Raw genomic sequence first — 26,549 nt, 5'->3', positions numbered from 1 at the left:
TCTGAATTTCCAAAGGCTCACGTCTCAGAAACTCAGATCTCAGCCACAGGAAATTGATTTAAAGAATCAATGATAATTTGAGGACACTAGCCTTTTACAAGTAGTTTGACTCTAAACTTAATTTTACATAAAATACCACATTTGTGAGAAATAGAAATATATGTAAACATACATACATTAAAAAACACAGCATACAGCAGAGGTTGTACATTGGTGCATGTGGGGGCTGGAGGCACAGGGAATCCAGGGTGGACGATACCTTCAGGACCAGGGGTGTGAGGGGCGGTGCTGAGAGAGTGGAGGGTAAATGGATTGGAAAGGGGGAACAGATTGCAGGGATCCGCATGTGACCTCCTCCCTGGGAGATGGACAGCAGGGAAGGGGTGGAGGGGAGACTCCGGATAGGGCAAGATATGACAAAATAGCAATCCATAAATTATCCCCTCATCAGGAAGAGGGGAGCGGGGAGGGAGGGGAAAAAAAAAAGAGGACCTGATGCAGAGGGCTTAAGTGAAGAGCAAATGCTTTGAGAATGATTAGGGCAAGCGATGTGCAGATGTGCTTTATACAATTGATGTATGTATATGTATGGATTGTGATAAGAGTTGTATGAGCCCCTAATAAAATGTAAAAAAAAAAAAAAAAAAACACAGCATACCGGGGGAGCAAGGAGGGAGGTGAAAAAAGAGCTCATGTCAGGGGCTTAAGCGAAGAGCAAATGTTTTAAGAATGATGAGGCCAATGAATGTACAAATGTGCTTGACACAACTGATGTATGTATGGGTTTTGATGAGTTGTATGAGCCCCTAATAAAACGATTAAAAACAAAACAAACATAGCACACCAAATATTTGTGGAATTCTCTTAAGACGGAGAAATTAACCAGTTTCCACTGACTCAATTCCTACTCATGGGATGTGCCAAAAAAGGTTTTCTACATGCCATTATGGCTGTTTTGGTTTTTAGTTTTGGGGTTTGTTTGTTTGTTTGTTTGTTTGTTTTTTTCAGAAGAAAATGGCCAGGCCTTTCTTCCAAGACCCCTGGGTACAGGTGGATTTGAGCCTCCAACTCCATTAACTGTTTGCACTATCCAAACCAAACCAATTGCCATCGAGTCAATTCCAGCTCATGGCCGCTCCTTCCTGTGTGTCCGAACAGGGCTGTGTGCCACAGAGCTTTCAATGGCTGAGTTTTTTGGAAGTGCCGTCTGGTCCCTGAGTGCTGAAACAGTTACTGTGTTTGGCTAATTACCAAAAGTTTTGAGGTTCCAGTCTATCAAGAGGCATTTTGGAAGAAAAGCCTGACAATCTACCTCTGAAAACCGAATAAAGTACAGTTCTACAGAGGGAGTTGCCACTTTTACCTGGTAAAAAAGTGAGAGTATGTCACTTCTAACGTTAATGCTATAAAACACACTGACATGTGACTTCCATGTCCAGCTTGCTCCCTCGGTTTCTGGACGGCTCATTCTGGGGGAAGCTGTGTCATGACCTCATGGGAAAGACCTGAAGTCTTAGCCCTCCAAGCCCACGCATGTCTTCCGAGACTGCGGACTACCTTGACTCTGACATCCCAATAGCCCTGAGCCAATGCTGCTGCTGCTTTCAGACTCCTGCTAAATTTGCTGTGGTTTGTAACACACCAATAGCTCACAAAGAGACCTTCACTTGCCAAAAGATATGCAAAGGAAAACAAGTGTTATTATTTTCTGAAACACGAAAAAAAAACATTTTAAGGCTGTAAAGTCAATTATAATGATTCATCAGAAATATTAATTATTTTCATTGTTTTGTTGTTTTAGTTTTCCTAGTACTGTTCATGATTTCACATCTATTTCTACAACTAACCAACCAGTGTTTACAACTTTGAAGAAATAAACCCAAAACTTTGATTCTATGCCATAACACTCACCAACCACTAAAGCTTAATTTTTGAGTTATACAAAACATGCAATGAAATACACATATATGGATTTATATATATATATATTCCTATTTCTATAACAAGGTTTTAGCTTCTTATCTCCAACTCAGAATTAAAATCACAAAGTGATTACTCATGTTACAATGAAGATCAAATGATTCCTCTTTTATGACAGTTGTTAGTTACCATTATCTTCATTCAGGAATCATGCCTTACATTTTGCTTTTTTCCTACAGAGTCTAAAAAGGAAAAAGTACCAAATAAGTACTTATTAACTATAACTAATAATATCAAGCTACAAACTGATTAAAAGACACACATATCAGGCTAAGATCAACCTTAAGTCATGAAATCTGGGATTATATAACCAAAAAAAGTTTTAAAACCCCTAATTCTCACTTATTTTTAAGGGAGAATATTACTTCCTTGTAATACTTTCAGGTTACAAATACTTCACCTTACAGACTGTACCACTGTAAAACATTTCTACCAACTTTTTAAAAAAGGGATGAAGGAAGAAAAACCTAACCTAGTTCTTAGGTCAAATAAGTCCTCTTTCCGAAGTTCTGGTTTATGATGATACATGCACTCCATCAGCTGCTAACAAAACCTGTCGTTTATTACAATGCAGCATAACCGTAACTTCAAAGTTTTGTTTTGAACTTGCAAAACAGTACCTTACATGTCAGCATGGAAGAAAATGTTTCCCCCAAAAAAGTTTCTGGGACAATTTTTAGTCAAAAAATACTTTAAACAAGAGATTCCGCTTACCCATATGCTCTACTGTCAGGCAGGCTACTATGGGCTCTCACTCCCGGGGGGATGACTCGGACTTCATTGATATATACCACACATGGAAAACGAACTACATCTATATGAGAGCTTTGCTTTAAAAAGGAGAAAAGAGAAGGCAAGGTTAACTGTAAGAAAAACACATTTCTCTATAAACAATTTACACACAGTCTGTTTCATTCAGAATGCCACGAGTCATCTTAAACTCCGTATCATCAAATCACATGCATTGCATCAAGTCCATTCTGACAAGTAATCCCATACAAGTTTACTGAAACCGTCAATCTTTACAGGAACAGATAAGCTCATCTTCGCCCATGAAACAGCCTCACCCACAGTGCCATTGGAGTGCCATCTATCACTGAAAGAGCTACTGAATTACTATGCCACATAAAAGTCACTTTTAAAAACAGCACTTGATAAAGTTGACCACTCTCTGATGAGTGCCATAGTTACATCCCTGCTGTTTATTTAGGGTCACATTATCAGAGTGGACACAATCCCTATCTGACACCTCTAGAGCAGAGACTTTGCAGAATTACAGCTTTTCAAGTTTTTAGAAAGATAACAAATCTACTCCTCTACATCTATGAACTCTCCTGAGCACTACACAGCAGTATCTCACTGTCTACTAGGCATCTCCACCAGGATGTCTCTCTCACTGTCTGCTAGGCATCTCCACCAGGATGTCTCTCTCACTGTCTGCTAGGCATCTCCACCAGGATGTCTCTCTCACTGTCTACTAGGCATCTCCACCAGGATGTCACTCTCACTGTCTGCTAGGCATCCCCACCAGGATGTCTCTATCACTGTCTACTAGGCATCTCCACCAGGATGTCTCTGGGACATCCCACAGACAAAAAGTTTAAAACTTTAATAAGTTTTTTGTTTTTAAAAAAACTTTGTAGAACCTGCTCTCATGACTACGAAGTTAAAACCCCAACATACCATACACTCTCCATCTTCATCTCCTCACTCATTCTGGTCTCTCTGCTTAGAGCCCTCACACATTCCCTAGCCCAACTCCCTTTAGACCAGTGTTTCCCAAAGCATCATCGGCCCCCTGGGGAGGTGCTAGAACAATGCGGGGGAGCTGCAGTTAGCTACACTTCAACCTAGATTAGGGTCTACAACACAAATGTTTTTTCATTGCCAAGGGGACACTGAATAATTTTCTCTGAATAGGAAGAGTTACAGTCCTGGGCCACGGTCAGGGCACTAAGTGCTTTCTTCTAGGGATGTAATAGGGATGGCTGGGAGGCAGGAGGCAGCCTTTTTACTGTCTAACCATCTGTATTTTTTGAATGTGAATTTCATATATGTATTCAACTGAACTCAACTCACTGCCACCCAGTTGCAGCCGACTCCTAGGACCCTCAAGGAGCTCTGGTAGTGTAATGGGTTATACACTGGGCTGCTAACTGCCAAGTCAGTGGTCAAAACCTGCCATTCTGAAGGAGAAAAATGAAGATGAAGCTTTCTGGTCCCGTAAACATTTAGTTCTACCCTATAGGACAGGGAAGAACTCCCCTTGTGAGTTTCCAAGACTACCTCTTTACAGGAGTAGAAAGTCCCGTCTTTCTCCCCTTGAGTGGTTTGAACTACTTACTTTGTAGTTAGCAGCCCAATGCATAACCACTATGTCACCAGGGCTCCCATATATGTATTACCTAGTCAAAAAAGATAACAGTTTAAATGAAACCTACGTTAAAAAATAATATACGGGTGTATTTAGTTCTGGAAATTTACAGCACAATGAAAGTGAAAAATGAAGTCACAAAAGAATACATCCATAAAAAAAGAATATATCCATCAATATATTAATGCAGATATATAATATGCATGTTCATTAGAGGATTTGAAAATATTAATATAAAAGAAAGCTGTTTGTAGCTGGACCTAGGAAAACTTTTGATCTTTCGTATTTTCTAAATCTAAAATTTGTTAAGACTCACATATGGAAATCATAGTAGGGTTTCCAAGACTGCAAATCTTTACAGGAGCAAAGGGCCTCATCTTTCTCTCTCAGAGCAACTGTTTGGTTTAAACTGCCAACTTTGTGGTTTGCAATCCAAAGCCTAATCCACGGGGCTCCTTAAAATCACAGAGTTGTGTATTGTTTTATTATTTTTTTAAGTGGCATATGCAGATGCTCCCAACCGTTTGTGGAGAAATTCCATTATTTTTCATTCAATCTTTTATACAAAACGCAAATACCATTTGAAATCCATGCAACCACCATTTTATCACTTTCTGATACTTATTAAAAGTTTATCTTTCTGCACGTCAGAAGCGGGAGCGGCTCCGTTGGGGCTGTGGGAGCTGTGCCTGAGCTCTCCCAGCCGCCTTGTAGGCTTATCATCTTTGCTACAATGAAACTTTTTTACTTTGGTCTGAATTTCTCCGCTGGAGGAAAATTCCTTGATTTGGGTTTTTGTATTCCCATGTCCTAGGGATATACCCTCTCCCTTCATGGTTGTTTTCTATTAATGATTATTAAACAGATCTCTAACTTCCTATTGGGCAAAGCAAGAAGCAAACCACTATACATTCTAAAACTAGAATTATCTAGTTCCTATCAACTCATTTCCTAATTTTATTACTATCAACAGATACACCAGTTCCATCTAACCCCTAAAAACTAGAATTGTTATCTTTAACTGCATCGTTCTCCCTTATGCAAGTAGCTGCCATGCTGTCGATTTTATATCCAAAATGTATCTTCCATCTCAGCCCATCTATTTATGCTGCTAGGACAGCATAGCTTAGCTTCAGAGTCAGGAAAATATGTGTTGGTGTGTTTTACTCTATTGAGAGTCAAGCAGCCTCTCTTCCTCAGTTCCCTCATCTACAAATGGGGATAACTACCTTTCAATGTTGATGGAAAGATTAGAAATAATGTATTTAAGTAATCGAAATACTGTGTCTGGCACAAGTGCATTCAATAAATGCTAGCTATTATTATTATGCACCTGCTAACTCAAGTTTTCATTAAGTCTGTTTTTGCCATTTACAGTTTCTCTAAATCGTTTTAGACATCACTGATCAATGAAATTTATTTAATGAACTTTATTAATATCATTTGACTACTCCAAAAACTATTTCCTGGGCATCCAAAGAACTCCATGATCAGATTTCAAACTGCCCTTAGCTGCTGCTTCACACTACTACTCTCTCCATTCCTTACAGAGCTCTAACAACTTTGAATGTCCTTCTTTCCTTCCTACAATTACGGAACACTTACCCTTCCAACCACCACCAAGTACATCTACCAACCACCTTGATGAAACCATTCCTTATCTCCTCGAAGAGTCATGATCTCCCTGCCTCTGAAATCACACACCAACCCAAACTTACTGTCATTGAGTCAATGCCTCTCACAGCAACCCTACAGGACAGAACTGCCCCTGTGAGTTTTAGAGGCTGTCACTCTTTACGAGAGTCAAAAGCCCTATCTGTCTCTCTCACAGAATCTGGCGCTTTCGAACTATTAACCTTGTGGACCACAGCCCAATGCATAGCCACTATACCACCAAGGCTCAATATCCAAACTAGAAGTTGGATATTGAAAGAGTCCCAAAAGTCCAACTCATTCAAAATGTTAGTCTGCTCCATCTCCCCTGTCACTCCTCCCTTGAGTAGATTCCCTCATGTCTCTGGGTTCTGCAAAATTCTACGGTGTCCCACAGAACTCACGAAAGTTTCAAGGAATATCTCACAGGGTGGTGGGTGCTGTTCAGTCCAAAGTTCAAGTCTGGCAGGGGTAAGCCAGAGGGCACATTCCACTCCTGGCTCTTGCTGATGAGAAACACCTCCTGTTTCTCAGTGAACTCATTTTACACGCAGCAGGCTGCCATTGCAAGGAATCCTGTTCATAATTACTCAGGTGAATCCTATCAGTCTTGCCCCAACTTTCTACCACACCCATGCAAGAGAGGTCCTTTGGTTGGAGTTACATGGTGCAATCAAATTTCACTGGAATGTAATAATCTATTCTCTGTCCCTGGACTGTATCTTATTTATGCACATATGACCTGGGCTTCTAGCAAGATGTTTCCAGTAGGCACTGGCCTCCTACTAATCTTCATCAGCCAGGCTTTTCTTGAAGGCCATTCCAGAAACAGATTTTTTTTCCCTTCTCAACAGTAGTATATACTTTCTTACAACCACTGTAAGTAATAATAACTCGTAAACAAAGAGCGTGGTGCAACTCACGTCCTCCCCTATGGGAACAACTCAATCGCATCCCATTCCTGTTAGCAGATAATGCCATCCAAAATACAGCCACACACATTTGAAACACACGGATTAGGGCTGAAAGAACCATATTGAGCATGACTCTCTCATTGACTAATTATATGAAAGAATACAGTTGTTAGATGTACCTTCAAGTTTAATTTTGACTCCTGGCAACCCCATGCGACAGTAGAACTGTCTCATAGGATTTTCTTGGCTGTAATCTTTCTGGAAGGAAAAACTGAGGATGGTGCAGGACCAGACAACATGTCATTGTGCTGTAGATAGGGCTGCTATGAAATGGAACTGAGTGGAGCACATCTTAACACCTTTACTGAAGCAGATTGCCAGGCCTTTCGCTTGCAGAATCACTCCAAAACCAAACACCAAACTCACTGCCATTGAGTCACTGCGACTCATAGCGACCCTTTGGGCCGAGTAGACCTGCCCCTGAGAGTTTCCAAGACCATAACTCTGTATGGAAGTTGAAAGTCCCTGAGAGCAGCAGTGATTTTGGACCACTGAGCTTGCAGATCATAGGCCAGTGTGTAAGCACTAAACTACCGAGGTTCTTTGCTGAATCATCCAAAACCAAAAGTACTGCCAATCAGGTTGATTCCGCCTTGAAGGGACCCTTTAAGGCAGGGTAGAACTTGCACCTGAAAGTTTCCCAGGCTGCACATTTTTACGGGAGTAGAAAGCACTGTCTTTCTGCCACGGAGTGGCTAGCGGTTGCAAACTACAGACGTTGTACTTCGCAACCCAATGTGTAACCACTATGCCACCAGGGCTCCTTCACCAAGATATAAATGCCAACTTTTCTAAACTAGAACACAACTAAATTGATATGTGATTTGTTATTGTTTTTTTTTCATTGTAACTGTTCTCAATTTTTGTACCCGATAGGTTTGTTATGATCCAACTCCTATCTCCCTGTAATTTTCTACAGCCTATCTGGCATGATGATCAGAAAAGTATAGCCAATAAACAGCAGAGGTAATTAAGCTACATGAAATGTGAGGCTACAAAATAATCTGGTTAGCAAGAAATGCCGCACTTTTCATTTTTACAGACCTGTAAACTACTAGCTAAAAAAAAATAGCTGGATCAAGGTTGCCAACCTTTTATTTTGACAATATTTAAACTACATCCACCATTACTATTATTTCATAAATAAAAGAACATTTTAAATGAAGTTTCATTCAAATATTCACTGAGTGCCTATATCTGGCGAGATAATGCCCTAGTCACTGAAGTTACAGGCTGTGAACAAGTGGTACTCTATCTTCGTGGAACTTGATGCAAAGATAGAAACAGAATAGCCTCCAAATAACCATTTTCTGAATTGTTTAAATCCAGATGAATGAGTTTGGTTTTTTGGGGTTTTTTTATTTCGTTGAGGGCATTTTGGGGCAGCTTCCAAGTACCTTTAGTTAACTAGCTACATTCAATATGTAATTGGTTCAGGAGGCCACAAAATGGTTCGGTACAGAGCAGTCACTTAACATCACCCATTTAACATGACACACACCCCCCATCACGAGTACATTTGTATTTTCTCTTCACAGTTTGCCTGCAATCTTCTCCATCTTCCCCCCTTTGCAAGTATTCTCCCACACATGGGGCATCCATGTACTAACGTGGCAGATCTTTTCCAAGAAGTACTAAAGTTTCAGGACACTCTGCAAAACCCCACAATCCTAATACACTTGGGCTTCATAAATCCCGCTAGAAAAGGAACCTAGAGAAGATATTTAGAAATGTCTTAACTAAGAATCTCCAAGCCAGCGCGAGCTGTTCGGACTCTCGCTTTACTGTCAAACACAAACTGCCCGAGATCCCTAAAGCTGTGAGGCACGATTCTACACCAGAACCAAGGCTGAAAGGTAGGAAAACGAGCAACGCGAGCAGAGTAGCCAACTCGACCGAAAGACGCGGCGACCTCAGCTACAGCAGGCCAACGGAGGCTGCAGCAGCCCTTCCTCAGAGCTGGTGCCCACGCCCGTGAGGGGGCGGGAGGGTGGAGAGGTGCAAGGACTTAAAGCGACAAACGGCGGGAGGAAAAGTCGAGGCACGTCTAACGGGCTTGTTTCTCGTTTTAATTTTTTAGCTGCTGATTTTTTATAGGTCCTCGAGTCGAGAATCAGGATCGGGATTAAGTCGCAATGTCTTACCTCAGCGCTTGGGTGCTTAAAAGTATCTAAAAATAGCAGCTCCATCGCCGAGTCCACCGCCATGTTTGCGGAGGGAGGGGGTGGGTGGAGGACTTCCGGAGCAAAGCTCCAACCGGGGCAACAGAGGCTCGGGAGCAGGAGCAATGACAGCACTTCCGGAGCAATGACAGCACTTCCGGCGCGCGGCGCGCCTGCGCAGCAAGCCTCCGCCCACACACGGGGCGCCCGTCCCGAGTCGCCGCCCCGCCTTCTCCAGCGCAGCGGAGGACGTGCTCCGAGAACCCAGAAAAGCAGAGTGCGGAGAGCTGACTACGGGGTATCCCGTGGCCCAAACCCTGAAGTTCAGCCGCGTGTGCAGCCTCCGCGGCCTCTGGGGGGCGGAGGGCGGGGTCGGCTCTGCCGAGGATGGAGGCGTGGTGGGCCACCCTGCCGGCTCTCAGGACTCCGCCCTCCAACCAAGACCGAGGAAAAGGTGCTTTGAGAAGTGGGGAGTGAGGCTAGGGGTGGGAAAGACCGTCAAAAAATAAAAGAAAAAGAAATTTGTTTCTGAAAACGAGATATTTTGATGCTCATCTGTGAATTTGTGAACTAAGCGTACAGGCTTACCTCGTTTAATGGCGCTTCACTTTACAAATAGGTGCCAACCCTGCCTCCAGCAAGTTTATCAGCTGTTTTCCCAACAGCTTGTGCACACCTCGTGTCTTGTCTCTCAGATTGTCATTCTCACGCATTTCCGGTTTTTCAGAATGCACATGTAAGAGGCACCATTAGCGAGTAAACATAACTTTCAATATGCTCTGGGAAGCCAGGAAATTCGTGTGGCTCACTTTTATGCAATAGTCACTTTATTTTGATGGTCTGGAATCAAAGCCACAATAACTCCGAGGTATGCCTGTACCTGACCCACAAACTTATTGTGAGTATCGCAATACAATTCCAGAGAGTAATGTGAAATGCCAGGGACCATTAAAAAGGGCGTGAAGTGGAAAGTAATTCTCCCCTCTGATGTCGAGCAGGTGAAACCAACCACACACAGCTGCTTGGTAGTATAAATTGGCACAAGAGCCTGGGGCAGCAATTTGGAAATACCTAGTAAAGAGGAGGCCTTCTACTCTATAGTCTCAGACCCACAGAGGAAGTTCTATCCTGACCTGTCTGTTCACTATGGGTCAGAATCCACTCGAAGGCTGTGAATTTGTATGTGGTTTTGTTTTTTGTTTGCGTTGGGTTTAATTAAAATGAATGAGTGCATGCTGAGCTCCTAGGAAAATTCTTACACATGCCCAAAGAAATACCTACAGACACAAATATAAGATCAGTTTCCCCCTTGTCCTCCTACCTTCCCCTTCCCCTCCTGGTATTGCTTCTCTCATTATTGGTCCTGAGGGGTTTATCTGCTCTGGATTCCCTGTGTTTCCAGCTCTTATCTGTACCAGTGTACACGCTCTGGTCTAGCCGGATTTGTAAGGTAGAATTGAGGTTATGACAGTGAGGGAGGAGGAGGGATTATTAAAGAACTAGAAGAAAGTTAATACATTTTGTTGGTGCTATATTGCACCCTGACTAGCTCATCTCTTCCTTGTGACCCTCTGTAAGGGGATGTCCAATTGCCCACAGATGGACTTTGGTCTCCACTCTACCCTCCCCCTCATTCACATAAATATGATTTCTTATACGGGTCTTTGATGCCTGATACCTGATCCCATTGACACCTCATGATCACACAGGCTGCTGTGCTTCTTCCATGTGGGCTTTGTTCCTTCTCATCTAGATGGCTAGTTGTTTATCTTCAAGCATTTAAGACCCCAGACATACATCTTTTGATAGCCGGGCACCATCAGCTTTCTTCACATTTGTTTATCCATCCGCTTTGGCTTCAACGAACCTGTAAGGGAAGGTGAGCATCACAGAATGCCGGATAATTAGAACAAAGTGTTCTTGTGTTGAGGGAGTACTTAAGTAGAGGCCCAATGTCTGTCTGCTGCCTTAATACTTAACCTATAAATATATGTACATAGATATATTTCCCTATCATTATATATAAATATATTTACATATGTACATGCCTGTACTTAGACCTCTATAAATGTCCTTTGCTTCCTAGTTCTTTCCTCTATTTCCCTTTACTTTCCTCTTGTCCCATTTGTTCGGTATTCATTTGTATTTTAGTAATTCCTCTCCGCTACATTGCCCTTGATCAAGCCTCACCAGGCATCCTACGCCTTCCTTGCCATCGATTTTAGATCACTTGTTTTTCCCTTGTCCCTGGGTTTGTTGGCATCCCCCCTTCCTTTCTCCTGTGTGCCTCACCTCCCTCACCCCAACCATTGGTTCCATTGTTTTCTCGTCCATATCATTTACCCTGCCTATCTTATCTGGACATGTGAAGACAATAATAAGCACAAAAACAAGACAAAGCAAAAGAAAACAAAAAACCAACAACAAAAAAAAGAAAACCCTATAAATAGTTCCAGGTCAATTTGTTGACCTTTATGAGTGTTTTCAGGTCAATTCTGATGGGATGACACACCTTGGCCCCAAAGTCTATTTTTGGTATTCTCAGGGACTTCATTACTTTGCTCCCCCCACCCTACTCCCCACTCCACTTCATGCCCCTAGCATTTTGCCCCTGTGTGGTGGGGACCGATCAGACACAATTCCCAGACTGTGTCTCCAGTGTTGTCCCCCGTTACACTGTGGGTCAGTGAGGGACATTGTATCTCGTGGTAGAGCCGGCCCTACGGTCTTCTCTATGCATCAGCTGCTCTGAGCCAGGAATATCATCCTTGGGGCTTGGTGGGTCAGAATGTGTTCCATTCTTTCTCCTTCCCTTTTTGTTTGCTCCTGTGTGCTCTGATCAGATGTGCCCCTCTCCCTGAGTAGTAGCTTCAGTGCTGTCTTCTGAAGTGCATTCTTCTAATTGGGAGGCAGGGGGACGTAGTTGGGATTGGGGCCGGCCCCACAGATTTATCTACTGGTTTGCTGCTTCATGCCGGTATGTTGCATTCAAGTCTTGGCGCACCAGGTTGAACTCTGGTCCCTCTCTCCCTATTTTTTAAAAAGATTTTTACAGCTTTGGAAACTCAGTGGGGCAATTGTGCATTGCCCTTGCTATAGATCCCCTAAATGAGTCAGAATTGACTCTGTCTTAGATCGTAAATTTTGAGCACTAGGTTTGCATAAGGCTAAGGTTTACAGTTATTAGAGGTCAGTGTGATCCAATTGGTTCAGACTCACGGCGACCTCGTGCAACAGATCCAAACATTGTCCAGTCCTGTGCCGTCCTCCCCATTGTCCCGATGTTTGAGCCCATTGTGGCAGCCACGGTGTCCCTCCGTCACAGAGAGAGCCTTCCTCTTTCCCTGCCCATTTTACATGACAGCCCTAAATCTACTTTGAGTCTTGCAGTAAACAATACAGAGGCCATATCTACCCTCTTCTGGCTCCCCTACTGCCAAGAGGCAGGGGTCAGACATGCCTCTGCACCCCACTCTTCTTTACTTACTCTGACACCAGCAGTCCTCCCACCACACTCGATTTGTGTGGTGAGCCATTGCAATGGCCACAGAACTCACAGGCAGTTCTCACAATTATGGGTGTTTATGAAGAAAGTTAATAGCTTACTACAACTTAGGATCAGTGAACCTAAGGACCCAGTCATTGGTCAACAGGAGCACCTTTCCTCAGTCAGCAGCCAAGTCTCTCAGCCATGTGGTTCTTTGGCCTCTGCCTCCATGGACCAGATCCTGTTGCTCTGCCTCACAGTCCCATAGTCTCAGCACTTCTGTGTTCTGTCCCATGGTTTCTTTCCTCTGACTCTGCTCACAACCTAGCTCCTTTGCTCTGTCCATCGTCTCCAGGCCAGTCTCGGGTGCCTCTGGGTCTGGGCCTCTGCCTCTGCAGACAGAGGTCCCGAACTTCTTTTCCGATAGCCCTAGGCTTTTTCTCTCGGTCTGAGATGGCTCTTATGCGCAGAGGAATGGCTTGGATGGAAGTGTGGTTTTTGTCTTTTAACTGACCATACCCCCAAGGAAAATGAAAGATGGTATCTTAAGTCACATCTTTTAGTAGTCTAAAGATACCTCCAAAGAAACAAAGGATGTGACTTGGTCCACACCTATACTATGGTCAAAACTTAACCCCAACTTAACCTGTCCACTGGGATCACAGAGAACTCCCTCCAAAATGGCATGGTAGCCACGGGCAGAGAGTCTAGAATTGTAATCCATTACTTAAGAGGTTAGGACTAGAAGGTCCATAGTAATTAACTACACCTCAAGTCTCCTCATAAATTCAGCCTCCGCTAAGTTCTTTCTGGCCAGTGACCAGCACTGTGAAAAGCTTTGCCCCCTGGTGGAGTGTGATCAGTCCAGGGTGGGACGCTCACCCGCAGGAGCTTGCCTGAGCATGCTCTAACTGGAAATCAGAGTACCAGAGGGGCGTGGTTATGAATCTTGTTCTGACCAAGATGTTTCTAATCTGAAATAGGGTACGTTTCCCAGTCATGGTCCCTTTCCTGCTTCCATCCGACAGGAACTGTGATGAGTTCATCTGCCACTCATCGGGATTTTGTGATGAAGTTCTTTTGTTTTCCATCTGTCATTGGCCACATGACAATGAACCCTTTGGAGCCTCTTTATGGCCTCATGCTGGTGGTCTCCCTTTTGTGGGTGATGTATTTTTATCTTTGTCCAGTTTAAGACTTAATAGAGAAACTTCATGGCAATGATTATGGTCCCTCTTCTGAACTGAAAGTTTCTTCTTTATGGTGCTTGTATCTTATTGTTCACCAGAATATCTCTCTCTAAGATATGGATACACATTCAGAAAGGTTTGTTGAATGAATTAGTTTTCTTATTTCATATTTCATATGCAATTATATATTGTGCAGAGTTCATATAGTCAATACCTACATTGTACTTTTCATTTTTTATTAAACATTTATTGGGGGGCTCTTACAAATCTCATAACAATCCATCATTCAATTGTATTAAGCACACTTGTGCATATGTTGCCATCAACATTTCTAAAACGTTTTCTTTCTGCTTGGACCCCTGGAATCAGCTCCTCCATTGTACTTTCCTTATTCTTTCTATTTTGGCTCTCTATCAGCTTACAACCACGCCCAACCTCTCTCGCCCCCACTCCCCCAAAACAGTGCTTTGAAAACAGCCCTGTTCCCTTTTGCTTTCTTTGTTTTTTCTTTTCTCTTTGGTTTTTTGCTCTGTTTTGTTTGACAAGTTTCTATACTTTTCCCTTTTTCATTGTCGTCACCCTACAGTAAGAAGAACAGTTGGAGGAAAAGAAAAGCTTTCCTGTAATGGGAAAAGCAACTTAGAGGACTCTGCATGCTTGCCAGGAACAGAGTAGTTTGCCAAAAAGGCAGGGCTAGTGGGAGAGTTCTGACCAGTGTGCAACAATTCAGTGCTCATGACATAGGTAGAAGACGAGTGTCCATTGAAAGTGACTGAGATGTGCACAAGCATTAAACCAGAAGGAGCGTCTGAGTGAGTGTACCACATTCCAACCTTCCAAGGGGCCAACTGCAAGCCATGCATCCACTGGAAGTAACACAAAGGGCCTTCGTTCCCCACCCCCAGCTCACTGATTGAAAGGAACAGCTGCTGCGCTCCTCCCTAAGGCTTCGGTACAGTTCCCAACAGCCAAGGCCATGCTGTAAAACTTCCACATCTTGCTTCAAAATGTCACCTGGAGGTGACCTAAAGATTTGAGAAACATGGATTGTAAACTCTTGTTGACATAAACAATCTTGAATCAATACCACCTATAAGCACTAGTTGTTCTCAAAGGTTTTCCCAGCTCATAAAGCCATAAGCCACCAGACTGAGACCTGGTGCATTTTTCAAAACTTTTATTTTAGTTTTTGTCGTTGCGAACACACGGAGATCATACACCCATGCAGTTGTTACTGTGGGGCCACTTAGTACACTAGCCGCATTCCTCGAGTTGTTCAGCACGCTCGCCTTCCCTTTCTGAGCGGTTCCTCCTCCACTAACATAAACTCACTGCCTGTCTAACTGTCACGTGACAGTTATCAGTTTGACCCCAGAGATAGCTCTCAAAGAGCCCCGGTAGTTCTTCACGGTAAGCAATGAAATACCAACTACAAGGTTGGTGGTGCAAATCCATAAGCCTCTTGAGGGAGAAAAAAGAGGCTGTCTGCTTTTGTAGAGGTTTCATCTCTGAAACTGTAGAGAGGGTTGATATGAGTCAATTGACTCATTGGTGGTGGTGGTTCTGAGTTTTATGAGTATGAAGAATTCCTAAAAGAGCATCTTACCAACCCAGGTCTCGTTTGGCACTGCTGAGAAACAAAGAGATTGGATGAAAATGAAAGAGGAACACTTTTCTGTGGTTGGTCAAGCAAAGAACAAGCTGGGAGTAGAAGTGCCAAGGCAAGCTCCTGAAAAAAAAAAAAGGGTTTACAGTTTTATACTTCTACACCAGGAATTAAACTGAGACTATGAGTACTCATATGTAACGCATTTCCCAGCCACAGACGTGAATATGCATTTGGATGGGGTTCTGATTCTTGCCAGGATATGGCTTCTCAGACATCTCACTTTCAAATGTCTTCTGAATTGGACTGGTATGGCCTCCAGCAACTTTTGGGTCCTTTGGCCAAAGTACTTTTGTTCAGGGTGACCTGAAGTGTGTGACTGTCCTTTCTGTGCATTTTGACAGGCCAGGGCTGGTCATAACTGATACTCTTGCTGTGATTGGATACTTTCTCAGGAGGGAAAGGGTTCGAGTGAGAGAGGATAATTATGGAAGAAAAGTACAAGATATTATATAAAGTTTAGATTCCAACATCTTGTGACAATGTCTCATACTCTAAGGGCAAGTTTCTTGAGCAACTTGTGAATTTACAAGGCTACACGGCGCAGCAGGTTGGGGAATGGTTTCAAGCACACTGACCATGACAGGCCTTTTTTAAAAAACGTTTTATTAGGGGCTCATACAACTCTTATCACAATCCATACATACGTCAATTATGTAAAGCACATCTGTACATTCTTTGCCCGCATCATTTTCAAAGCATTTGCTCTCCACTTAAGCCCTTTGCATCCGCTCCTCTTTTTTCCCCTCCCTCTTCGTTCCCACTCCCTCATGAGCCCTTGATAATTTATAAATTATTATTTTGTCATATCTTGCCCTGTCCGACATCTCCCTTCACCCCCTTTCTGTTGTCAGTCCCCCAGGGAGGAGATCACATGTAGATCCTTGTGATCGGTTCCCCCTTTCCAACCCACCCACCCCCACCCTCCCAGTATCGCCCCTCACACCCCTGGTCCTGAAGGTATCATCTACCCTAGATTCCCTGTGCCTCCAGCTCCCATATGTACCAGTGTACAACCTCTGCTTTATCCAGACTTGCAAGGTAGAATTCAGATCATGATAGTGTGTTTGGGGGGGGGGGGAAGGAAGCATTTAGGAACTGGAGAAAAGCTGTGTTCATCGGTGCTACATCGCACCCTGACTGACTCATCTCCTCCCCTAGACCTCTCTGTGAGGGGATCTCCAGTGGCCGACAAATGGGCTTTGGGTCTCCACTCTGCCCTTCCCCCTTCATTCACTATGGTAAGATTTTTTTTTTTGATGATGCCTTATACCTGATCCCTTTGACACCTCGTGATCGCACAGGCTGGTGTGCTTCCATGTGGGCTTTGTTGCTTCTGAGTTAGATGGCTGCTTGTTTACCTTCAAGCCTTTAAGACCCCGGACACTATACCTTTTGATAGCCAGGCACCATCAGCTTCCTTCGCCACATTTGCTTATGCACCCATTTTGTCCTCCGCGATCGTATCATGGAGGTGTGCACCCTATGATATGATTTTTTGTTCTTTGAAGCCTGATAACTGATCCCTTTGGCACCTCATGATCACATAGGCTGGTGTGTTCTTCCATGTGGGCTTTGTTGCTTCTGAGCTAGATGGCCTTTAAGACCCCAGACGCTATATCTTTTGATAGCCAGGCATCATCAGTTTTCTTCACCACATTTGCTTATTTACCCACTTTGTCTTCAGCGGTTGTGTCAGGAAGGTGAGCATCATAGAATGCCAATTTAATAGAAGAAAGTATTCTTGCATTGAGGGAGTACTTGAGTGGAGGCCCAATGTCCTTCCACCACCTTAATACTAAACCTATAAATATAGGCATATAGATCTATTTCCCCATCCTCATATATTTATTTGCATATGTACATGTCTTTCTATTTCCCTTGAGTTTCCTCCTGTCCCACTATCATGCTCTGTCCCCACCTGCGTTTCAGCCATACCTCTTCGTTACATTACCCAGGCCTCCCACACCCACCTCACCACCAATTTGGATCACTTGTTGTACCTTTGTCCCTGGGTTTGTTAGCACCACTTCCTTTCCCCCAGCTCCCTCTATCCCATGTCCCCCCAGAACTGTCGGTCCCATTTTTTTTCTTCCAGATTGTTCATCCAGCCTATCTTATTTAGACAGACCTGCGGAGATAATAACATGCACCAAAACAAGACAGAGCAAAACCAAGCAACAATATACAACAATAAAACAACAAACCACTGACAAAGAACAAAACAAAACACAACAAGAAAGAAAAGCTTGTAGTTAGTTCAAGGATCGTTTGTTGGCCTTTAGGAGTGTTTTCCAGTCCAGTCTGTTGGGGCATCACGCCCTGACTCCAAAGTCCACCTTCAGCATTTCTGGGGACCTTGCTGCTCCATTCCCTTGCTGTTCTGCTGCACTCCCCCAGTGGTTTGCCTCGGTGTGGTGGGATCAGGTCGGGCGCAATTCCCACACTGTGTCTCCAGTGCTGTCCCCCACAGGACCATGGGTCAGTGAGGGACGTCATGTCTCATACTGGGGCTGGGCATGTGGTCCTCTCTGTGGACTGGCTGTTCTAACTGAGGTCATCATCCTCAAGGCCTGGTGGGCCAGGATGTGCTCCACTCTCTCCTCCTCCCCCTTCATCAACACCTTGTGCTCAGATCAGATATGTCCCTCTCTCAGAGCTGCAGATTCAATGCCGACCTTTGAAATAAACTCTTTTGGGGGGAGGGGCAGGCGTCCACTTAGTATTTGGTACTGGGGCCAGCCCCCCAAACCAAGAGAGAGTTTTATATGAAGGTTAAGTGCACATCAAGAAAACACCCCAACCCAGTGCTGCCCAAGCCCACAAGTCCAACATTAACCCATATGTCCGACAGCAATCCACAAAGTCCTCCTCCATCTCACAGAACACACACTATGGCACCGACTGCAGGAGGATTGCCGAGGCAGTGACTGTGTAAGCATCTCAGCACTGGCAGGGGGCTCCATGCGGCTGCTCCAGCACCGAGGGCTGCATCGCGGTAGGTCCATGTGGCTTCCCCTAAGGGATGTCTTGCAGTAAGTGAGCCTTGCCAGCTGAAGCAGGGAACCAGCTAAGGCAGCTGCACCCTAGTCTGACCAGAGAGACCCAAGAACTAGAAAGGTGAGGCTCACTGAGCCATTTATCTCTCCGCCCTTCAATTAACCCCACATATGTTTATCGTCCAGGTTAGCACAATAAACATTAACTACATCAGTGATCACCAGGTGTCCAGGCGATCATGTATCAGGCATCTAAGATCCAGAACAAAATCATACCAATGTGAATTGGGGGTGGGGGAATGTGGCGTGGAGACTCAAAGCCCATCTGTAGACAATTGGGCGTACCCTTACAGAAGGATCGCAAGGAAGAAAAGAGCCAGTCAGGGTACAGTATAGCACCAATGAAACACAACTTTCCTCTAGTTCTCTAATGTTTCCCCCTCCAACCCCACTATCATGACCTCAATTCTACCTTACAAATCAAACTAGACCAGAGCATGCACACTGCTACAGATAAGAGCCAACAACACAGGGAATCCAGGACAGATAATCCCCTCAGGACCAACAATGAGAATAGAGATACCAGGAGGATTAGGGGGAGAAAGGGGGAATCAATCATAAGGATCAACATATAACCCCCTCCCAGGGGGACGAACAACAGGAAAGTGGGTGAAGGGCAACAGAGGATGAGGTAAGATATAAAAATAATAATCTATAACTTATTCAGGGTTCATGAGGGAGGGAGGAAAGGGGAAGGAGGGGGAGAAATCAGGAGTCGATATCAAGGGCTTAAGTAGAAAGAAAATGCTTCGAAAATGATGGTAACATATGTACAAATGTACTTGACACAATGCATGAATGTATGCATTGTGATAAGAGATATAAGAGCCCCCAATAAAAGTATTTAATAAAAAATACAAAAAGTTGTAATTATGGAAATTCCTGTACTGACTTCAAGTGGCCAGTAGGGGGAGGCAAAGCTCTCTATTTTGTGGTTTTTTGTTTTGTTTGTTTCCAGAAGAGCAATCTGCCTTTGACTGGTGCCCAACCCCACCACACACACACAAAGCAAAGATCCAAACCCATGGCCATCCAGTGGATTCTGGCCCCTTTTCATCCTGCAGATCAGGGTGGAACCGCCCATGCATGGGTTTTGGAAACCTGTGCATCATTACAGTACCAGGATGGTGACTTGAACCCCCAACCTTCAGGTGAGTATCAAATGCGTAACCACTGTGCTGCCAGGGCTCCCCCTTCAAACCCATTCACTGATTTAAGAAAGAAAATTGCGTAAAGTAACGCTGGCCTGTTCTCTCACCCGACTGCAGTGCCTGGGAGCTTTATGATTATCTGCTGCTCCAAAAATAGTAGTTAAAAAAAGGGTTGGAAATCAAAAGGGAAATGTTTTTCCAGAAGGACAGAAGGTAGGAAGGAATAGGGGAAAAGGACTACTGGAAACGGGGCACAACAGAAAGGAAGCAGTGCTGTAGGGTTACAGTCTCTGTCACCAAAACAAAATATGTGAACCGTCGAATGGAAAACCAAGTTTGCTCTGTAAACTTTCACCTATAGCACAAGAAAAACATAATAAAAACCTTGGAAAAATAAAATAAAAAGTTAAGAACTAGTGTGATAAGGTGAGCAAAAATGGAGTTTTCAAAATCATAAAAGAGACCAGACTTATTGGTCTTACAGAGACTAAGGAGAGTCCTAAGACTGGCCCCGAGTCACCCTTCAAGTCTAAAATTGCACTCATCTTCATTAGAATCATCCACCGTTTAAGAGAGCCCTGGTAGCAAAGTGGTTATGTGTTGGGCTGCTAACTACAAGGTCAACAGTTCGAAAGAGTCAAACAAACACACATTGAGTCCATCCTGCTAGTCCATCCTGACTGCTAGTCCATCCTGACTGCTAGTCCATCCTGACTGCTAATCCATCCTGACTGCTAGTCCATCCTGCTAGTCCGTCCTGACTGCTAGCCCATCCTGGCTGTTAGTCCATCCTGACTGCTAGTCCATCCTGCTAGTCCATCCTGACTGCTAGTCCATCCTGCTAGTCCGTCCTGACTGCTAGTCCATCCTGGCTGTTAGTCCATCCTTCTAGTCCATCCTGAATGCTAGTCCATCCTGCTAGTCCATCTTGACTGCTAGTCATACGGGAAAGGTTAGATGTGCCCCCGTGGGTTTCCAACACGGTACCTCTGTAAAGGAGTAGAGCCTCATCTTTCTGAGTGGCTGGTGGTTTTGAACCACAAACCTTGAGATTTGTAGCCTAATATGTCAGCACTAGGCCACCCGAGCTTAATCTTGGAAACTCACAGAGGTAGTTCTACCCTGCCCTATCAGGTCATGATGAGTCAGAACTCAATAGCAGTGAGTTTTGGAAGATCAAAGGGTGGTGTTTATCCAAGGACAGCAGGGTTAGGAAAGATGAGGGAATAGACAAGAAACACAGAGGGCAAGTAGGATAAGTGATGATACATTGGCAAGATTTAAGTAAATCAGTTAAAACAAAATGTGTGTAGATTGTTGAATGTAAAATTGATAGTCTATTCTGTAAATTTCCACCTAAATCACAATTAAAAAGTTGGTTTTTTTTAATAAAATAAAATTAAGCATTAAAGATCAAAGATGTCACTTTGAACTAAAGTGTTCTGAGTCCAAGCTGTGGCATTTTCAATTGCCTCATAGGCACGCAAAGACTAGACGGTGAATAAGAAAGATGAACGAATAATTGGTGCATTTGAATTATGGTAGTGGCAATAAATATTAAATAAATCACAGATTGCCAGGACAAACCTTGTCTTGGAAGCAGCATGGCTAGATTGTACTTTAGAAACCCGGACAGCAAGACTTTGTATTGAGTATGTTATCAGAAGAAACCAATCTCTGGAAAGGACATCTTGCTTGGTAGAGACCCAGCAAAACAGAAGACAGTGTTCAATGTGATAGACAATAACAGGTGAGGATGGTGTAGGACCACACAGTGTTTCCTTTTGCCCTACGTAAGGGGGTTATGAGTCAGAACTCAACAACACTTAACAAAAATAGTTGATATTACAATTATATTAGCACTGTATAGAAGCAGAGGTGATAGGTAATTTTATAATGGGCAACTAGCACATAATACGGAAGAGTACCTCTGAAGTGTGCCCAGATTTATAGGAAATAGAGTCAATTCACTTCAATGATCCTCCACTTGTATTATAACTGTGCTTCTGCATGCTCTCATAATGTTCCAGGGGCCCCATGTTTGGACTGAAGGGTTATTCCATAAATCTGTCTTACTGGGCTGATCACCTGCTATTTTTGTGCTACCAAAAAAGGGGGACGAGGCGGACAGGAGGATCCTGATGACATCATTGCATAGAGTCCATTCGAATCGCCCATCCACTCGTGGGGCGGATCCAAAAGACGAGAAAGGTGGGACTCCAACAGGTACTTGTACACATTCATGCTCTCTATCATCATCACTCCGAGGCATAGGCCGGGCTTTGCCAAGTTCTGGTGCTTCTTGAGTAGAGCTTGTGAGAGCCTGCCCCAGTGAGTGACAGAAATTCCTCTCCCAAAGAGTCTGCGGAAGACAGAAGCCTACATCCTTTGGGACCTTAGAGCAGGAGCAGATACACAAGGAGCTTCCATGAGGAAAAGGTCCGCTGGTGGAGGAACCATCGGAAAGGGCCACCAAGCATGCACAGATGGATGGCCTCTGTGTCTGTAGCAAGCACACTGCCAACAAACACATTTGTCTGTTAGGTCTACCACGCTTATTGATAAATCATGCCAAGCAGGTCAAAGACAACGATTGCTCTGTTTACATTCCGGCCCGGGGACAGCTCCTCAGCACTGTGCAGGAAAACAAGCCTGCCACTAGATGGGCACACGAGGACAGGAAGGTTCTGAGGGAGGCACTGGGGGGGCAGGCGCAGAGCCAAAGGGAAATGGAACCGAGCAGGAAGTGCAGGAGAGAGAGGGAAAAGGAGGGGGAAAGAGGAAGATGAAAGCATTATGGTGGAGGGAAGAGGGAGCCAGAGACCAAAAAGTCAAAGGCAGTTTTACTCAAACAAGCATCACCGACCTTCTCTCATCTGGACAAAGGCTGTTTCCAGAAAAGCCAGTTTGGCAGCTTGGAAACTGCAGGAGCAAAGGGTAAAAAAAATCAAAGTGTCTGACTTGAGCATGAAAAACATATCTGAACATGACCTTTTTACATTCTGATCTTTTTTTGCTTCCTTTGCTAATCCCCACCCTGTGCTAAGTGATTTCTGAAATCAACCTGGGCACATTACATAATCATGAAATTATTCAGGCAGCTGCAAGGAAACTCCTTGCACTGGTTTTTGAAAATAGACGTCTGGGTGTGCACAACAGTAATTACCATACCACATGTCTCATATGCCCTTCAATCCACAAAGCTTTTTTTTCTTTTGGTGGAGCAACAATATAATTTAAATTTTAGAAAACGAGAAAAAATTATTTCCATTACCTTCTTAATTTGGGGGGGAGGGCTACTAGAATTGTTCACTTTCAGCAGAAGCCCTCTATTTTACGTTTCTAGAACTAACTTCTAAGTTTAAGTATTTTCTTTTCGTTTGTTTTTTTTTGTTTTAAGTTTAAGTATTTTAAAGGTGGTATATTTTTTCATTTTGTCACTGCCACAACTAGCTCCTCTTTCTAAGGACCCGTTTCTTCCAATTCCATACTTAAGCCTGATAGTCCGGAAAAAGAGATTTTAAAAACATTCAAATGAAAAGGCAGCACTTGTGAAAACCATTCTTATTCAAAAATGTTTTAAAATGTTCATGAAAAAAAAACAAAAAACCTTACCGTAGTGAATGAAGGGGGAAGTGCAGAGTGAAGACCCAAAGCCCATTTATCAGCCATTGGAGACCCCCTCACAGAGGGGTCTAGGGGAGGGGATGAGTCAGTCAGGGTGCGACGTAGCACCGATGAAGAATACAGCTTTCCTCCAGTTCCTAAATGCTTCCTCTTCCCCCTTCCTCCCCCCCCACTACCATGATCCGAATTCTACCTTGCAAGTCTGGATAGAGCAGAGGTTGTACACCGGTGCATATGGGGGCTGGAGGCACAGGGAATCCAGGGTGGATGATACCTTCAGGACCAGGGGTGTGAGGGGCGATACTGGGAGAGTGGAGGGTGAGTGGGTTGGAAAGAGGGAACCGATTACAAGGATCTACATGTGACCTCCTCCCTGGGGGACGGACAAAAGAAAAGGGGGTGGAGGGAGACGCCAGATAGGGCAAGATATGACAAAATAATTTATAAATTATCAAGGGCTCATGAGGGAGGGGGGTGCGGGGAGGGAGGGGAAAAGAGAGGACCTGATGCAAAGGGCTTAAGTGGAGAACAAATGCTTTGAAAATGATGCGGGCAAAGAATGTACAGATGTGCTTTATACAATTGATGTAGGTATATGTATGGATTGTGATAAGAGTTGTATGAGTCCCTAATAAAAAATAAAGAAAGAAAGAAAATAAGAACCGCCCCAAAATGTTCATGAAATATCTTTTTCATAGAAATGAACAGTAATCCGGGTGCCCCCTCCAAAAAAAAAAAAAAGAAATGAACAGTATTCTAAATAGAAGCCCAATGGTTTATGCTACTTTCCCAACTTAATTTTATTTCTAGGTTTGATTCACGGGATCTTTGAAGGTCTTTGGAGACCTTCAGGAAAAACCTCGTGTGCTCTGGGACACAGTATAGACGACTGAGTAAAGCAGGATTACCTTTTGAGTCAGCACTAGGGTAACACTGTACTCATGACACATAAGGCAAAACAGGACTCTCAGGCCGAAATTTTAAGGTGCCAGGTAGACGTTATCTTACCTGTGACTGTATGGCATTTTAAGAAAGCATTTATTTAAAACCCATCTTCTCTTCTGTAATCTCTATCGAGGCTCCTTTTTAAATACCTCTCAACTGACTTCTGTATGGAGTGTCTCAGTGGTGCAAACAGTTCATGCACCCAACTGTTAATTCAAAGTGATAGGTTCAGGTACTCCCAGACATGTCTCAGAAGAAAGGCCTGGTAATCCACTTCTGAACAATCCATTGCAAACCCTTTAAGATAGAGTTCTACTCTGGCATGCCTGGGCTCACAGAAGTGGGAACCAACTTGACAGCAACTGGCTAACTGCTCATAGAACTTACTGAGCCTCTGTTGTGAGTGCCTCCTGGGCAGGCATTGTGATGAGGAAGAGGGGGAGGCACAATTCTTGGTTTTACAGATATTGATGATTCTTGTTGTCGGTAGCTGCCATCTAGTCAATTCTGACTCACAGCAGCCCCACATGTGCGGAGGAGAAGGAGACTCCGTCAGGTTTTCAGAAGCAGATTACCAGGCCTGTTTTCGGAAGCACTCTGGTGTGGGTTTGAATGCCTAACCCTTGGGTCAGCAGTCAATGGCTTGACATCAATTGACTCCAACAATTCATATTCTTTAAAGAAGCGATTTCATTTCCTGCCTGCCTGCTTGCTTTCCTTTTACTTCATAACTCCTCAAAAGACCTATGTAGCCTGTGCAGGAAAGGATTGCCCAAAAAGCCAGGGAAGCTCATGCTCATCAACAAGACAGGAGCACCGATTGTCCAAAGCAAGGACCCATCCATGCCAAACCAACAGACCACAAGGAAAAACAACCCCACAATGTAAAGCAACTGGTAGAGCACTAAGTGAATGGATACCATTTTAGAAATGTTATAGGTAATTACAAATATATTTCTGCTTTCATTTTGGACCTATTGGGTAAAACTCACCCTCATTTCTCTCATTCCCAGCATAAAAACGCACCAGCAGCAAGATGATCACGTACATGCTTGGTCTCACATCTGATCCCGTGCAAAGCAAGCCAATACCATGTTCAGATGGAGTTGACCCTGGCATTTGTATTGGTCTCTCTGAGATTGCTCTTGCCCCATCCGGTATCAGAAGTAGTCCAATGAACTATGAAGACATAGCAGCCAAGGACAGAAAGTGAGCTCTGACAAGATGTTTAGTATTATTTCAAGGTGAAACATACTCATGGCAATCTGTGAAAGGCACGTCAACAAACAGAATATGACAAATAAATGAAATTATTTCCAACTGCCTTGTATTAGTTCTTTCAAAAACTTCAGACCTGTAGAGCAGGAGTACCTGTTCCAAATTAGTTTGCTTGTTCTTTTTTAACTGACTAATGCTCAAATATAAGTAACTGTGTTAATGTGAAAATTTGAACATAAGTGTTCTTGGATAAAGTTTCCTTGTTTTATTAGTGTTACACTAATTTATTTACTGTTGTTGTTGCTGTTAGGTGCAGCAGGTACACTAATTTATTTACTGTTGTTGTTGCTGTTAGGTGCAGCTGAGCCCATTCCAGCCCTCTGAAAAACAGACTGAAACACTACCTGCATCCTCCTCCCTGTCACTGGAACGTTTGAGCCCATTGTTGCAGCCACAATTAAGAAATCAAAGACATATTGCTTTGGGAAAATCTGGTGCACAAAACTTCTTTAAAGTGTTGAAGAGCAAGAATATCACTTTGAAGACTAAGCTACTGTATATTCAATTACCTCATCTGCATGTGAAAGTTGACATTGAATAAGGAAGACTGAAGAAGAATTAAGGCATTTCAATCATGGTGTTAATGAAGAATATCAAACATATCTTGAACAGCCAGAAGAGCAAACAAACATGTTTGGGAAGGAATACAGCCAGAATGCTCCTTAGAAGTACGATAGCAAGATTTTATCTCATGTACTTGGGACATGCTATCAGGAGACACCATTGCCGGAAGAGAACATCATCCCTGGTAAAGCAGAGGCATCAGCATAAAAGAGGACGACTGACCAGATTTTCCCAAAGCAATATGTCTTTGATTTCTTAATTGTTGCTTCCATGAGCATTGATTGACTATACATCCAAGTTTTAAAAATTTTTATCATGATGTTTTCTATTGGTCTAGTCGTAAGTATTTTGTTTTTTTTTTTTAGTATTTTGTTTTCTTTGCATTGAATTGTAATCTATATTGAAGGCTGGGCCTTGATCTTCATCTACTACAGTAGAA

The 26,549-nt window shown here is 43.5% G+C and overlaps 1 protein-coding gene and 1 long non-coding RNA gene across 5 annotated transcripts in view; one reads left to right on the top strand and one right to left on the bottom strand.

Annotated features, from left to right (window-relative positions):
* The window catches only part of VIRMA (vir like m6A methyltransferase associated), a 68,238-nt gene extending 58,990 nt beyond the window's left edge, over nt 1–9,248 (bottom strand). For 2 of the 3 annotated variants that reach the window (XM_075549477.1, XM_075549479.1), the window contains exons 1-2: nt 9,126–9,248; nt 2,695–2,810 (exon numbers count right to left, since the gene is read on the bottom strand). In XM_075549477.1, the coding sequence (XP_075405592.1) occupies nt 2,695–2,810; nt 9,126–9,188 (179 nt within the window). In that variant the 5' untranslated portion in view covers nt 9,189–9,248. Of the gene's footprint in view, nt 1–2,694; nt 2,811–4,324; nt 4,386–9,125 lie in introns of those variants that run through there. The other variant, XM_075549478.1, reaches the window with a different exon arrangement.
* Nucleotides 9,249–9,344: 96 nt separating this feature from the next.
* LOC142448706 (uncharacterized) lies at nt 9,345–25,941 on the top strand. 2 transcript variants are annotated; one of them, XR_012784537.1, is made up of 4 exons: nt 9,345–9,597; nt 19,504–19,696; nt 21,811–21,907; nt 25,842–25,941. It is a non-coding gene; the product is annotated as an uncharacterized LOC142448706 (long non-coding RNA). The 2 variants fall into 2 exon arrangements; XR_012784536.1 differs by having other exon boundaries at nt 21,811–21,922.
* The last annotated feature ends 608 nt before the right edge of the window (nt 25,942–26,549 follow it).

This window comes from Tenrec ecaudatus, chromosome 5, assembly GCF_050624435.1.
Source record: "Tenrec ecaudatus isolate mTenEca1 chromosome 5, mTenEca1.hap1, whole genome shotgun sequence".
Taxonomy (NCBI): Eukaryota; Metazoa; Chordata; class Mammalia; order Afrosoricida; family Tenrecidae; genus Tenrec; species Tenrec ecaudatus.
Note: the sequence above shows the minus strand (reverse complement) of the source record. Positions and strands in the feature narration are given on the sequence as shown.